The 13,420-nt window shown below is 43.0% G+C and overlaps 1 protein-coding gene across 1 annotated transcript; it reads left to right on the forward strand.

The window, feature by feature from the left end:
- The first annotated feature begins 8,193 nt into the window (after positions 1–8,193).
- Positions 8,194–10,206, forward strand: LOC131235556 (probable LRR receptor-like serine/threonine-protein kinase At3g47570). The gene is made up of 2 exons (XM_058232760.1): positions 8,194–8,820; positions 9,653–10,206. The coding sequence occupies exons 1-2, from the start codon at positions 8,217–8,219 to the stop codon at positions 10,033–10,035; spliced, it is 987 nt and encodes a 328-aa protein (XP_058088743.1). The 5' UTR covers positions 8,194–8,216; the 3' UTR covers positions 10,036–10,206.
- The last annotated feature ends 3,214 nt before the right edge of the window (positions 10,207–13,420 follow it).

Below are 13,420 nucleotides of genomic sequence, written 5' to 3' on the forward strand. Positions count from 1 at the left end.
ATCAAAACATTTACCTTGCTTTTATGTACCTCTTGAATTACTTTTAATCTTAAAGGAAAACCTTCACTATGAGTAGGGCATCGACCCTCTCTCAACCGTACAGATTATGCAGGTGATGTACAGATTGACGACCTAGAGAACATGCTCCCTAAGGACGATTACGTTGAAAGAATGAGAAGACAATTTAGGATTTAGTTGTATACTTCTGCTCCGAACTCGATTGATGTAACAAGCTTCCATTGAGAAGGCATTGATTATTCTTTTTTTTATATATACTATATTGATGAAATATAATCAATATAGTTGATTTCATTCTTGTGAATGTTACCTTCATGAATGTAACTGGATGTAATCCAAACAAAAAAAAGGTGCGATTTTCAAATGCATCCAAGTTTATACATTATTAACACCCGATTTTCTCGGGCACAAGTACGAACTCTAGCCATGAAATCTCAGGATGTTACAAGTAGGGGCGGTGAGCCCAAGTACTGTTTCAGCTGTTGAAAGGCTTGCTCACATTTCGATGTCCACTTAGCCTTCTTATGACCCTTCAACTGTTGAAAGAAGTGGAGACATTTGTCAGTGGCTCTGGATATGAACCGCCTGAGCGCTGCTACTCGTCCAGTAAGGCATTATATCTCCTTGATGGTCCTAGGTGAGCTCATGTCGAGGAGTGCCTTGATGTTGTCGGGATTTGCCTCAATGCCCATCTGTCTAGCTTGAAACCCGAGGAATTTACCGGAGTCAACTTCGAAGGTGCACTTTGCGGGGTTTAGCTTCATCTAGTACTCTTGAAGGATGGAGAAGGTTTCTTCGAGATATGCTAAGTGATCGGATGCCTTGATGCTCTTAACGAGCATATCGTCAACATAAACCTCCATAATATGCCTGATTTGTTTAGTGAACATTTAATTTGCCAGTCTCTAATATGTAGACCCAGCATTTTTTAGTTCGAATGGCATGGCCTGGTAACAGTAGAGTCCCTTGTCATTGATGAAGGCAGTCTTTTGCCTGTCTGGGGGATGCATCACGATCTGGTTATACCCGGAATAGGCATCTAGGAAGGAGAGTAGTTCGTGCCCCGCTGTATTCTCTACCAGCTGATCAATCTGAGGCAATGGACAACTATCCTTAGGACAGACCTTGCTTAGATCCGACTAGTCCACACAGACCTGCCATTTTCCATTGGCTTTCTTGATGAGGACCACGTTTGTGATCCAATCTAGATAGTGTACCTCCTCGAAGAAGCTAGCACTGTGCTGTTTAGAGACTTTGTCGACTATGGCTTCATACCGCTCGACATCGAATGGTCTCCTCTTTTGTTTAACAGGTTTATGATCCGGGTCCACATTCAGCCTGTGAACTATGACATCAGGAGAGATCTCGGGCATGTCCTCATGCGACCATGCGAAGACATCTCTATATTGTTGCAGGAAAGTCAACGTTTTGGACCGTTGCTCGGAATTCAACGATGTTCCGAGCTGAACAGTTTTGCTCGGACCTGCCTCATCGAGCGATATTGCCTCCAAGGCTTCCACAGATGAGTCCTCTATAGGTCCTCTAGGATCAAGGACGTTGATGGTGAGGGCTTGCTTCACTGACCATTTCTTTACTGTTATCACATAATATCTCCGAGCCTCGTGCTAATCGCCTCAGAGGTAACCTATTCGGCCCTTGGCGAGAAACTTCATCATCAGATGGTAAGTGGAGATGACTGCCCTTATTGCATTGAGAGAAGGTCTGTCAAGAATGACGTTATGCACTGATGGTACGTTAACAACAAGGAAGTCCACCATGAGGGTGACTTGATGCCGTCCTTCTCCCACGGTCACAGGAAGGGAGATGACTCTCTCGGAGATCACCCTTTCTCCGGCAAAGTCGTGAAGGGAGGTCTTCACAGGTCTGATGGGTGACCTTGGAATCTCCATGCTTTCAAAAGCTTCGGAGTAGATTACATCAGTTGAGCTTCCAGTGTCGACCAAGATGCGATACACTTTGTGGTTGGTAATGGTCATAGTAACTACTAAGGCGTCGTTATGCTGATACTAGATTCCGCGTGCATCATCTTTTGTAAATGTCAGACTGCACGATCTGATCCGGAGTTCTTTGCTTGTCCTCTCAGTCATGTGGTGTAGAGTTCCGGATCAGACTTCCGAAAATGAGCTTTACGGGCCTTGTTTGAATCTCCTCCACCGGATGAACCACCAAAGATGGTACGGATTTCAGCCGGCTCTTCCGTAGTATTATTCGGCTGCTCTCGTTCTTCTCTCCAAGCCGTTCTCTTTTCCTTGGTATATCGGCGCAGATGACCCTTATGGATAAGAGTCTTGATCTCATCTTTGAGATCTAAGCAGTCGGCCGTGTTGTGGCCGTAATCTCAATGGAAACGACAATACTTGCGCTTGTCTCGACGATCCGGGTCGACCTTCATACAAACGGGCCAATTCAGGAGCTTCTGACCTCTGATGTCCAGTAGTATTTGTTCAGTAGATATCTTGAGGGGAGCGTAGGAACGAAATTTACCCTCAGGTTTTCTGCTCGGACGACGATCGCTAGGAGCACGGTCATTTGGTCTTTTACTGGATGGCTGGGGTTCTTCGTTCTTCGGCTTCTTCCACTTGCCAGTCGACTCTACTACTTGAACATTATTGCGAGAGTTAGAGAATTCCTCGGCGTTAGTATATTTCTGAGCTCTGGTGACAAGCTTAGTTAACGTCTTCGGCGGATTCTTTCCAATGGAAAAGGTAAACTTCCCCTCTTTCAAACCACTAAACACAGCAGAGAGCGTCATTTTATCATTATAGTCCTCCACGTATAATGCTTCCTTATTGAAACGGGCGATGTAGTCCTTCAACGATTCTTTAGGCCCTTGCTTGATGGTGAAGAGATGAGTATTCGGCTTCCGACTCTTCTTCCACTTATGAATTGGGTAAGGAATAATCTGCTGAGCTTTACAAAGGAACCAATGGAATTGGGTTTAAGTTGCCAATACCAAATCCGAGCAGATCCAGTGAGCATGATTGAAAATCTCACGCACATCATCGCATCCATCACCGTCTAGATTTGCATCCACGAGTGATAAGCCTCTACGTGCTCGGATGGGTCGTCAGACCCGGAGTATTGGATGACGGGAGGTATCCGAAACCTCTGTGGCATCACCTCGCTCATGATTGCAGAGGTGAAGGGGAGGTTCGGTCTCTTCCATCATTGCTTGAACGACGACGGGGACTGATGACGGCTGCTGATTCTGCTCTAGTATCAGAATCTTGTTCTTGAGCTCTGCAAACCGTGTCTCCCACGGATCTTTGTTTTTCGCTACTATCTCTTGTGTAGCTTCTAGTTCAGGAGTTCTTCTTCCCCTCCTCCTTTCTAGCTCGTGACAGAGATCCGTCGGTGCCAGAGTCGAGGTGACCGAGGCGTTCTTTGGAACTTGGGTCATTGTGTTTCGAGTTGGAACTCGGTCTTAGGTCGGGGGAGGGTTCTAGACCGAGGCTGGAACCCGAGCGGATTGATGTTGAGACCCCTTGGGTCTCATACTCCGTGGTGCGGAGTAGACTTCCACCACCGGTTCGATTGTTTCCTGGACGAGGTGCGACTGCGGCTGCTGCTCATGTCGCTGTTTCATTTGGTTAATTTCGTTGCGCAGGGCTTGTATCTCGTTTTGCATAGCTCGATAATTGCTCGCACGATTACGTGAACGCTGGGAAGGTCCTTAGGCTGACCTGGTGTGAAGTAGTGAGGAAGACCGAGTCTGATCATTCTGTTCTACTTCCACAACTGCGGATTTCTTCTTTCCTCTCGCCATTGTACTTAAGAATAGGGAATTGACTTTTCGTATCAGATTCTCACAGACGGCGCCAAAAATGTTGCTGATAAAATCTAGATGACTCTCCGCTCGGATCACTGAACTCCAAGCCGCTTCAGAGTCCTGAACCTGCACAACGATGGTGAGCAAAGGAGACCCTAGCTTAAACAGGAGACCCTCCAATGCCTAAGTCAGGTCAAGGGAATCTGGGTCTAAGTTCGTTTGTAGAGGGAGAGTGCAAGATAGTGCGTACCTGTTTCCTCTCCACAAGACGCTATTTATACCCCCTTACCTAAGATGGGCATGTACGTATAACTCAGCGCATCTAGGGGCATTTATCACGTCCTGCGGAAGATCTGGCTATCTTATCTTTGTGCAGTCGTGCAGAAGTGGGCGGTTGAGTAACCGTAGCTAATCGTGTGATAATGGGATAACTCGAGGTCCCACAAGTATATCCCGATCTGAGTTTCAAACCGACTGCCTCGGCCTTAGATTACTCCAAACCGACAGCCGCGACCCTAGCTCGTTTGCCCAAAGCCTCGTGTGAAAGCGTAACTGATACCGAGGTGGAGGTCTTTCCCCTCGGCTGTTCTCGTCATTCTAGACTTATTCGTGCATCTCGAGTCGGCTCTGAATAGCGCCCGACCTAGGAGTTGAGCAGGCTCGGATCTTCCCATGACAATTATCATATGCCTCAATTTTTAATCATACCTAAAATGATCTTCCAAAGTGGATAAATCCAGTACGTCACGGTGGGCTGCACACAGCCCGTGCTTCAATCTATTGCCATGAGGTTGGGCCAGAACGCAGTACGCTTCCCTTCGTCACACGTCAGATATAAAATGTCAGAGCAAGCAGAGGCAGGACGCAATACGCTTCCCTTCGGCATGGAAGGGAAGCGGATTAGCTGTATACCACACACCAGCTATATAGCCGCTGACGGTCCTTGAGCTTCAAGCTGTACCAACGGTTCAAAGGTGATTAAAGTTACATGGCCCCACCGTGATGTATTTACTATATCTACCATGTTCATCTAGTTTTAGAGATCATTTTAGAGCATTATTCAAAAAAAAAAAGAAAAAAGAATTATATTCAAAGATCATCTTGACCACACCACAAATAGCATCGGAGATAATGATTTTCACCTTTAAAAAATTCGCAGGGCCCACCATAATGTTTATTTTCCATTCAATCTGTTCATAAGGTCACAAAGACAAGAATAAAGAGGAAAAACAAATTTTACATCCTGTGACACAGTGAAAAATTGCATGAACCAAGTTCTTTATCAGGTGCCCCACGTGTGGGCACTGGGCCCAAATATCCATGTCCGCTCATGATCAGGTTGACCACGTATTATATGAAAAAAAAAAAGGTTAAAAAAAAAAAAGGAAGAAGTTTATTAGCTGTCCATATACATTGAACGTAACTATTGTATGGACCACTGGATAACTGAAGGTTGACTGGAAAGAAGGATAATTTACACTTGTTTTACCCAATGCGTAAAATACCTAAGCTTGTTGAGCCAATCCGCTCCATCTCTCAGGCCCTATTCTGGATTCTAGAACTTCGGTGCAAAGACTCAGTAATATAAACAACCCAGGTGGGCCACACCACGGGAAACAATGGTCATTGGATGCCACCATAGAGTCAGTGTGGGGCCGCCATGCTGTGTATCTTTCATCGAACCCGTTAATCAGGTCGAAATCACGGGGATGAAGTGAAAATACAAAAATTAGCCGGAATTAAATATCGCACAAGATGGTGTGGATCACTCGGGGTTCACCTTGATGTGTGTATTACATATGCATGCCATCCGTTTTTCCGGATCATTTTCCGACATTATCTGATAAATAAAACAGATCCAATCATTAGGTGGACTATATCATAGGAAACCATGTTAATGGACCATTAATGCACCACAAAAGTTTTAGATCAAGCTAATATATATATATATATATATATATATATATATATATATATATATATATATATATATATATATATATCCTGCAACCAGGCTTATATTAGATTGGACGGTAAGTAAACACTTTAGAAACTGTTGATGCTGATATCCCAACGTCCTCCTTAAATCGTCCTTGTTCACCTGCAAAAGTAGACAACAATGAGACCCTGGTACAACGGACCATTTGGATATAATACATACATCATGTTGGGCCCACAAAATGTGGCACACCAAGCGATCCATTTCCAAAGTTCAAAGGAACATACATAAGTGTGAGCCCCACGTCTCGGTCCTTGCATTCGCTCAAAATTCAAATTGAATTTTTAGTGCATATTATTTTTTTGGATTAAAATAATTTTTTCTTTTCGTTTGGACTAAAATTCAGTTACAAACCTGTAAAACCTTGCAAGCAGAGGATATATGCTTTTTCGTTCTCATCATCTCATCGCCTATCCAGACAATGGAGTTCCCACATTCAAATCTTAGGGTATTTTGTTCATTTATACTCTTCCATGCAATCCTTCTCTCCTCCATCAACTCCTGCCCACCCTCGGTATTTACAATGAAAAATGAGACCGATCGATTGGCATTGCTCGCATTCGAAGATGGTATTTCGGAAGATCCTATTGGTGTGTTGAGCTCATGGAACAATTCTCTCCATTTCTGCCAATGGGTGGGAATGTCCATTGGAAATCTCATGGACCACAGCTTGGTGGGCTACTTATCACCTCACATTGGAAATCTCTCTTTCCTAAGAAGGATCGAACTCTCCACCAACAATTCAAAGGTGAAATCCCTCAAGAATTCGGCCGCTTGTTCCGGCTTCAGATTCTCAACCTGACTGAAAATTCATTCCAAGGAGAAATTCCATCCAATCTAAGCCACTGCTCAGAACTCCTAATCATTAGCATTGCACGGAATCAGCTAGTCGGAGAACTTCCCCCCGAGCTTGGCTCTTTGTCAAAGCTCATTTTTCTATCTGCCATGTTCAATGATCTCAGTGGAAGCATCCCACCTTCGGGCAAATTCCAAACCAGCTTGGTCAATTGGCAGGCATTATCACTTTTCAAATAGGTGTAAATCAGTTATCAGGTACGATTCCACAATCGATTTATAATCTCACATCCATCCAAGTGATTAGCGTGGCAGTTAATCAATCGGCTACATGGAAGAATTCCCCCCAACCTAGGCCTTGCTTTTTCACGCCTGCAATGGATTACTGCAGGAGCAAACCAATTCACAGGAACGTTGCCAATTTCATTGTCCAATGCTTCGAGTCTTGAATTTGTTGATTTTAGCTCCAACAGTTTTAATGGACATGTGCCTTTGAATCTAGGAAGTCTTTCGTCTCTCTACCATTTCAATATCAAGAAAAATCAGCTTGGAAACAGAGAAGGTGATGACCTGAGCTTCCTCACTTCACTGACTAACTTCACCAATTTAAAAGTCATATCTGCTTCTGCTAATAATCTCTATGGTGAATTGCCAGGCTCCATTGCTAATCTCTTGACACAGCTAAACTTACTGGTTTTGGGAAGAAACAAGATATTTGGAATCATTCCCAAGGGAATTGAGAATCTCATCAGCTTGTATGGTCTGGGTCTGCAAGTGAACTCCTTGAAGGGTACTCTTCCAGATTCTATTGGGAAGCTTAACAAGTTGCAGGCCTTGAGTCTGTATGGAAATAAATTTTCAGGCCAAATCCCACCTTCAATTGGCAATATCACTTGATTGAGCGATCTCTCCTTGGATGTAAATGATTTCCATGGAAGCATACCATTGAGTTTTGGAAATTTGGGATTTATGGAAGAATTTTTCATTTCTGAAAATAAACTCAATGGTACCATACTCAAACAAGTCAGGGCAGCTCAAATCAACCTGTCTCATAACTCATTCACTGGGTCTCTCCTGCTGGAAGTTGACAACTTAGAAAATATCCGCTTAATGGACATCTCAGAGAACAAACTATCAGGTGAAATTCTAGATACGATAGGAAAATGTCAAATCCTGGAGTTGCTCTACATGAATGGAAATGTGTTTCAAGGAACCATTCCAGAATCTCTAAGGAATTTAAAAGGTATCCAAAGGCTAGATCTTTCACGCAATAACTTGTCTGGGCAGATTTCATGGTATCTCGAAGAATTTCTTTTCTCACAGTATTTGAATTTATCATTCAATAATTTTGAGGGTGAAGTGCCCAAAGGAGGAATCTTTAGAAACGCCAGCACTATTTCAATTGTTGGAAACAACAAACTCTGTGGAGGTTTACTAGAACTACAATTGCTAGGGTGCCTTGAGCGAGCTTCTAAGAAACAAGGAAAGCCTCTTGCTTCCGGAGTAAAAGTCACAGTTATTACTGTGGTTTCATCTTCAATTCTCTTGTCGTGTATCATTGCGGCACTTTATTGGAGAAGAAATTCTCGGAAGAAAGCTTCTTCTCCATCTTCCATGGAGAATCAGTGGTTACAAGTTTCTTATGCAGATCTCCTTCAAGCAACAGATGGGTTTTCTTCAGCTAATTTAATTGGTGTGGGAAGTTTTGGTTCTGTATATAAAGGAATTCTAGAATGCTTTGAAACAGTTGTTGCAGTGAAGGTACTCAACCTCCTGCAACAAGGAGCTTTTAAGAGTTTGGCAGCCGAATGGGAAGCATTAAGAAACATCCGACATCGAAATCTTGTCAAGATTTTAACAGTTTGTTCGAGCATTAATTTTAATGGCAATGATTTCAAAGCTTTAGTGTTTGAGTACATGCCTAATGGTAGTCTGGAGAAGTGGTTGCATCCAAATGTTGATGAACAACCTCAATTGAGGAATTTGAATCTTACTCAAAGACTAAATATAGCCATTGATGTGGCTTCGGCATCTTCATCATCATTCGAAAACACCAATCACGACCTAAAACCAGGCAATGTACTTCTTGATGATGATATGGTTGCCCATGTGGGTGACTTTGGTTTAGCAAGGTTCCTCTCCGAAGCTGCAGAAAGTTGCTCTCAAAATCAAACTAGCACATTTGGGATTAAGGGATCGATTGGATACATTCCTCCGGGTAAGTTTTTTAGTCCATTTTTTGAATTTCTAATCATTTATCTTGCAAATGATTGGTAGTTTGCATTTGTTAATATTGTGGTGAAGCTTCTTAATTAAGAACGATATGCATGAAAATAATCTAATCAATGGATATTTCTACATGCATTAGTGCACTCACCATATATAGAACTAAAAACAATAATAATAGAATTAAACTCTTAATAGGGAAGAAAGCCAAAAAGATGGAAGAATCTGAGGAATGTGATTTAGTTTAGTGATGATGAGCTATGGTCAGTTACAATTGAAAGGATGGCTTTCTCTCTTGGGACCAAGTGGTCCCACTCATGATCAACAGGAATACCTTTTGATTGTACATGACCCATGCACTTTTGTGAATGGCCATGATTATCCGATCAAGATGATTTGATGGGCATCAACAATTTAGGGTAGACCGTCTTATTAAATGTTGGCTACATTGGGCCCCACATGGATTCGCACTGTAATAAGGTACAGAGAATTGTTACTCAGATTATTTCTCTAGCATGATACCCTATACCCGAGAGAGAGAGAGAGAGAGAGAGAGAGAGAGAGAGAGAGACCGGATTCTTGTTCAATTTATAGGATATTTTTTAGGAGTATTTGTTAAGATCGATTACACACTCGTAGTGCAGAGATTAAAAATATGTTAAGCCAAATTTCTTGTTTTCAGAAATTCTAAAATTTGGGAAAGGCATAAATGTTAATTAATTAAATGAAATATTCTCTTTCTCCCTCTTAATCTCTAACCACTATTTTTATCTTTCTTTAAATAATTGCCTAACATTCAAATATGTGACATTTGTAAATTGTAGAGTATGGGATGGGTGGTAAGGCGTCCAAATATGGAGATGTATACAGTTATGGGATCCTTCTACTCAAGATGATCACCGGAAAGCGGCCAACTAATGACATGTTTAAGGACAATCAGAGCCTTCATCACTTTGCAAAATCAGCTTTTCCCGAACAAGTAATGGAGATCATTGATCCAAGACTTCTCCAAGAAAATGCTGAAGCATTTCTAGACAGTGAAAATCATAACAATTTGAAAAATAAAATGCGTGATTGCTTGGTTGCATTGGTCAGAGTAGGTGTATCCTGTTCTGCAGAATCGCCAGGGGAACGAATGGAGATGAGAGAGATTGCCATGGAAATGCATGCTGTTAGAGACTTATATCTTGAGGTCGGGATTCAGTGACAGAGACAAACAGGCCCCTACTGTTAGGTGAATGTTCATCTTACCTCAGTAACTGGTAAGATTAGATTAGAAGTTATATTTAAGAAGATTCCAACATAAAATAAAACTGCTTGATATTTTTTCTAAATAGATCTAGATATATATTATTCTAGTGTTGAATATGTGGAGAAGATGTTTGCTTCTTTTCTTTTATCTTGTTTCAGAAGAAGAAAATTGTATTATAAATGTCATAATACAATCTTATTAAGTTACGGTTAGAATGTGAATTGTTGTTGTGATTGTCAGAAGAGAATAAAAGGACCGAGGTGCTACATGCAATGGGCATATGAACACTGATCAGACGGACATCATTGTTCAATGGAGATTTGGTCCAGCACCCATCCACTGAAGGGCCAACAGGATAGAGGATCCATAAATGTGGGGCCCACCATGATGTATGTGATTTATATCCAGACTGTAGATCCATTTTGTCAGCTCATTGTTTTTTCTTTCTTTTTTTGGCATGAGCTAAAAAATGAAGCAGATCCAAATCTCAGGTGGACCACACCTCAGGAAACTATGGTGATTGAATGCCAGCCGTTAAAAACTTCAAGCAGCCCACCTTAATGTTTACTTGCCATCCAACCGGTTGATAATGTCACACAAACCTGGATGAAAGGAAAACAAAGATATCAGCTTGATCTAGAACTTTTATGGTCACTAAGAATTATCCGTTCAATCACCCTGTTTCCTGTAGTGTGATCCAACTAAGGTTTGGATTTGCTTTAATTTTGGGCTTATACCATAAAATGAGCTAGAAAAATGGATAGACGGCATGGATATGATTTTGGACCGGGAATGAGCTTTGCATATACTTATTGGGCCAAATTTGGGCTAAAATTCCTCGCCTGATTGGTACATGGTTGGGTTCAGCCCAAGAATGCAGCTCGATTAATGAACGGGCAAGCCCAGACCCAGGGCATTGATAGTGCTCCAGGGAATATTCGTGATAGGGAAACCCTGTATATAAACTTACCCAATGGATTTGAACACATAACTCAATGGTATGCAGCATTTGTTTCAACGTTGGGGTCATGGGCTAAAGTCCGGCCCATGAACCAGAGCGAGTGAACGGCCCAGCCTACACATCTCCAAGTCTAGCCCTTGAGATATGGACCTGTCTAAATGCCCAGAAAGACCCGAATTGGGCTTCAACAACCATTTTAGTAGATGAGGTGGCGGGTTTGGCTATCTAACATGATAGAAATGTATCAGACTGCTGATCTTGGAAAGACGGTTCAACCCGACCTTAGATTCAGACTCGGCCAGGTCTTAAACCATGGGTCAAGCCCAGCCCATAAACTGGTGCCGCAAATGGGCTAACCTATGGGTTGTCCAAGTTCAACACCCCCAAGCCATGAACTTGTGTCCATTACCGGCATGACCTGAATCGGACTCAGACCAGGCCTAGCTTACCAGATCAGGTCTGACCAAGATCGAGTTGACTCAGAGGAATTGCATCAGAGTCGTCCACATCTTAAAACCATTGTTCAAGTTCGGCCCATATGCTGGCGTCGCAGATGGGCTAGCCTATAGCATGTCCAAGTCCAGCCCAGAGTAATAAACTTGGGTCCATGCCCTGCATGACCCAAGTCGAGCTCGGACTAGGCCTGGCTTCCCATCCAAATCTCAGTCACTAATGTCAAGCTACTCGATCCAGGTCATGCAAAACCGTCGGAGCTGCATACAACCAACAAGCCGAGAAGAAGATGGCGTGGCTTGGCACCGGGGACCCTAACACCAGCCAGCTGGCTGGTATCAAATTTCTGTGTGCCCCACCATGACGTATGTGTTGTATCCATGCCGTCCATTTTTCAACTAATTTTAGGGCATGAGCCCAAAAAATGAGGCAGATCCAAAGCTCAAGTAGACCACACCATCGGAACAGAGTGGATTGAACACTTACAGTTGAAAACTTCCGGTGGGCCACGAAAGTTTTGGATCAAGCTGATATTTGTGTTTTCCATTCATCCAAGTCTGTGTGACCTCATGGACTGGTTGGATGACAACTAAACATCAATGCGGACCCTATAAAGGTTTCAATAGTGGATATCATTCTAACCATTGTTTCCTGTTTTGTGGTCCACTTGAGCTTTGAATCTGTCTTGTTTTTGGGCTCATGTAGCTGAAAAATGAATGGACAAATGGCAAGGATAAAACACATATATCATGGTGGGGTTCACAGAGCTTTGATACCAGATAGCTTGCTGGCATTGGGATTACCAGCCAAACACCCTCCAAAATCAACCCAAACCAAATCCAAAGCTGGGTGGGCCAATTTTCGATTCAGCCTCTTCCTCATGAGTTAAAAATTCCACGAGCATTCTGTCCTCCGGCAGTGGAAATAGGAAAAGCCAGAAAGAGGAAGAAGAAAGATGGCGAGCAACAGCAACAACTCATTTCCCAAATCGAACCCTAAAAAAGTGAATCCGATGGATTCTCATTTCATTATCTCATCTAAAGGAGCACATCTCGACTGGAAGCAGATTGCGTGCCCCGTTGTGTAGCAAAGTTCCATGGGACCTACCATGATATATGTATTATATCTATGTCATCCATCCATTTTTTGAGATTATCTTAGGACAAGCCTAAAATAAGGCAAATCCAAAGCTCAAGTGAACCACACCACATAAAGCAATGGGGATAAGGACGCTCACCATTGAAAACTTCCTAAGGCCTACTATTATGGGAAGATCAGAGACGTTGCAGCTCCGAAGTTTGAAGTAATCCAGGGTCGACTCGGAGTGTCGGACAGCTTGGAAGCGAGTATAGGCTTGGGTTAGACCTCCAATCCGATTGTTGTTATGCGCTTACTCCGAGCTCCCAGACGGAAGTAGTTGATTTAGGCTTCAGAGCGGGATCTCAGAGTGATTCTAGGTCGAAGTACTTGGCTCGGAGTGATCTGACGCCGAGGTAGTCAGTTTGGGACCCGGGTCGTAGTCTACTTATGAGGAGGATCATGAGTTGTCCCATTATCGCACAATTAGATACGGCTACTCAACCGCCCATGTCCACACAACTATACAACGACCGGGTGGCCGAATCACCCATGTGATGTGGTAAATGCCCTAAGATGTGCCGAGTTATGCGGACATGCCGGTCCTAAGCATGAAGGTATATATAGCATCTTGCGATGAGGAAACAGTTACGCAATATTGGACACTCTCCCTTTGCAAATAGACTTAGACCCGGATTCCTTTGACCTAACTTAGGCATCGGAGGGTCCCCTGCTTGAGCTAGTGTCTCCTTTGCTCACTCCTGTTTCGCAGGTCCCAGACTTAAGATTGGATCGGAGTTCTCGCATCCGAGTGGAGAGTCATCGAGATTTTAGCATCAACATTTCTTG

Source organism: Magnolia sinica, chromosome 19 (genome assembly GCF_029962835.1).
Source record: "Magnolia sinica isolate HGM2019 chromosome 19, MsV1, whole genome shotgun sequence".
Taxonomy (NCBI): Eukaryota; Viridiplantae; Streptophyta; class Magnoliopsida; order Magnoliales; family Magnoliaceae; genus Magnolia; species Magnolia sinica.

Coding starts and splice junctions, on each gene's coding strand:
- LOC131235556 (XM_058232760.1), top strand. CDS start 8,217: ATGGAGAATCAGTGGTTACAAGTTTCTTATGCAGATCTCCTTCAAGCA. Junction 8,821..9,652: donor GATTGGATACATTCCTCCGG/GTAAGTTTTTTA, acceptor TGTAAATTGTAG/AGTATGGGATGGGTGGTAAG.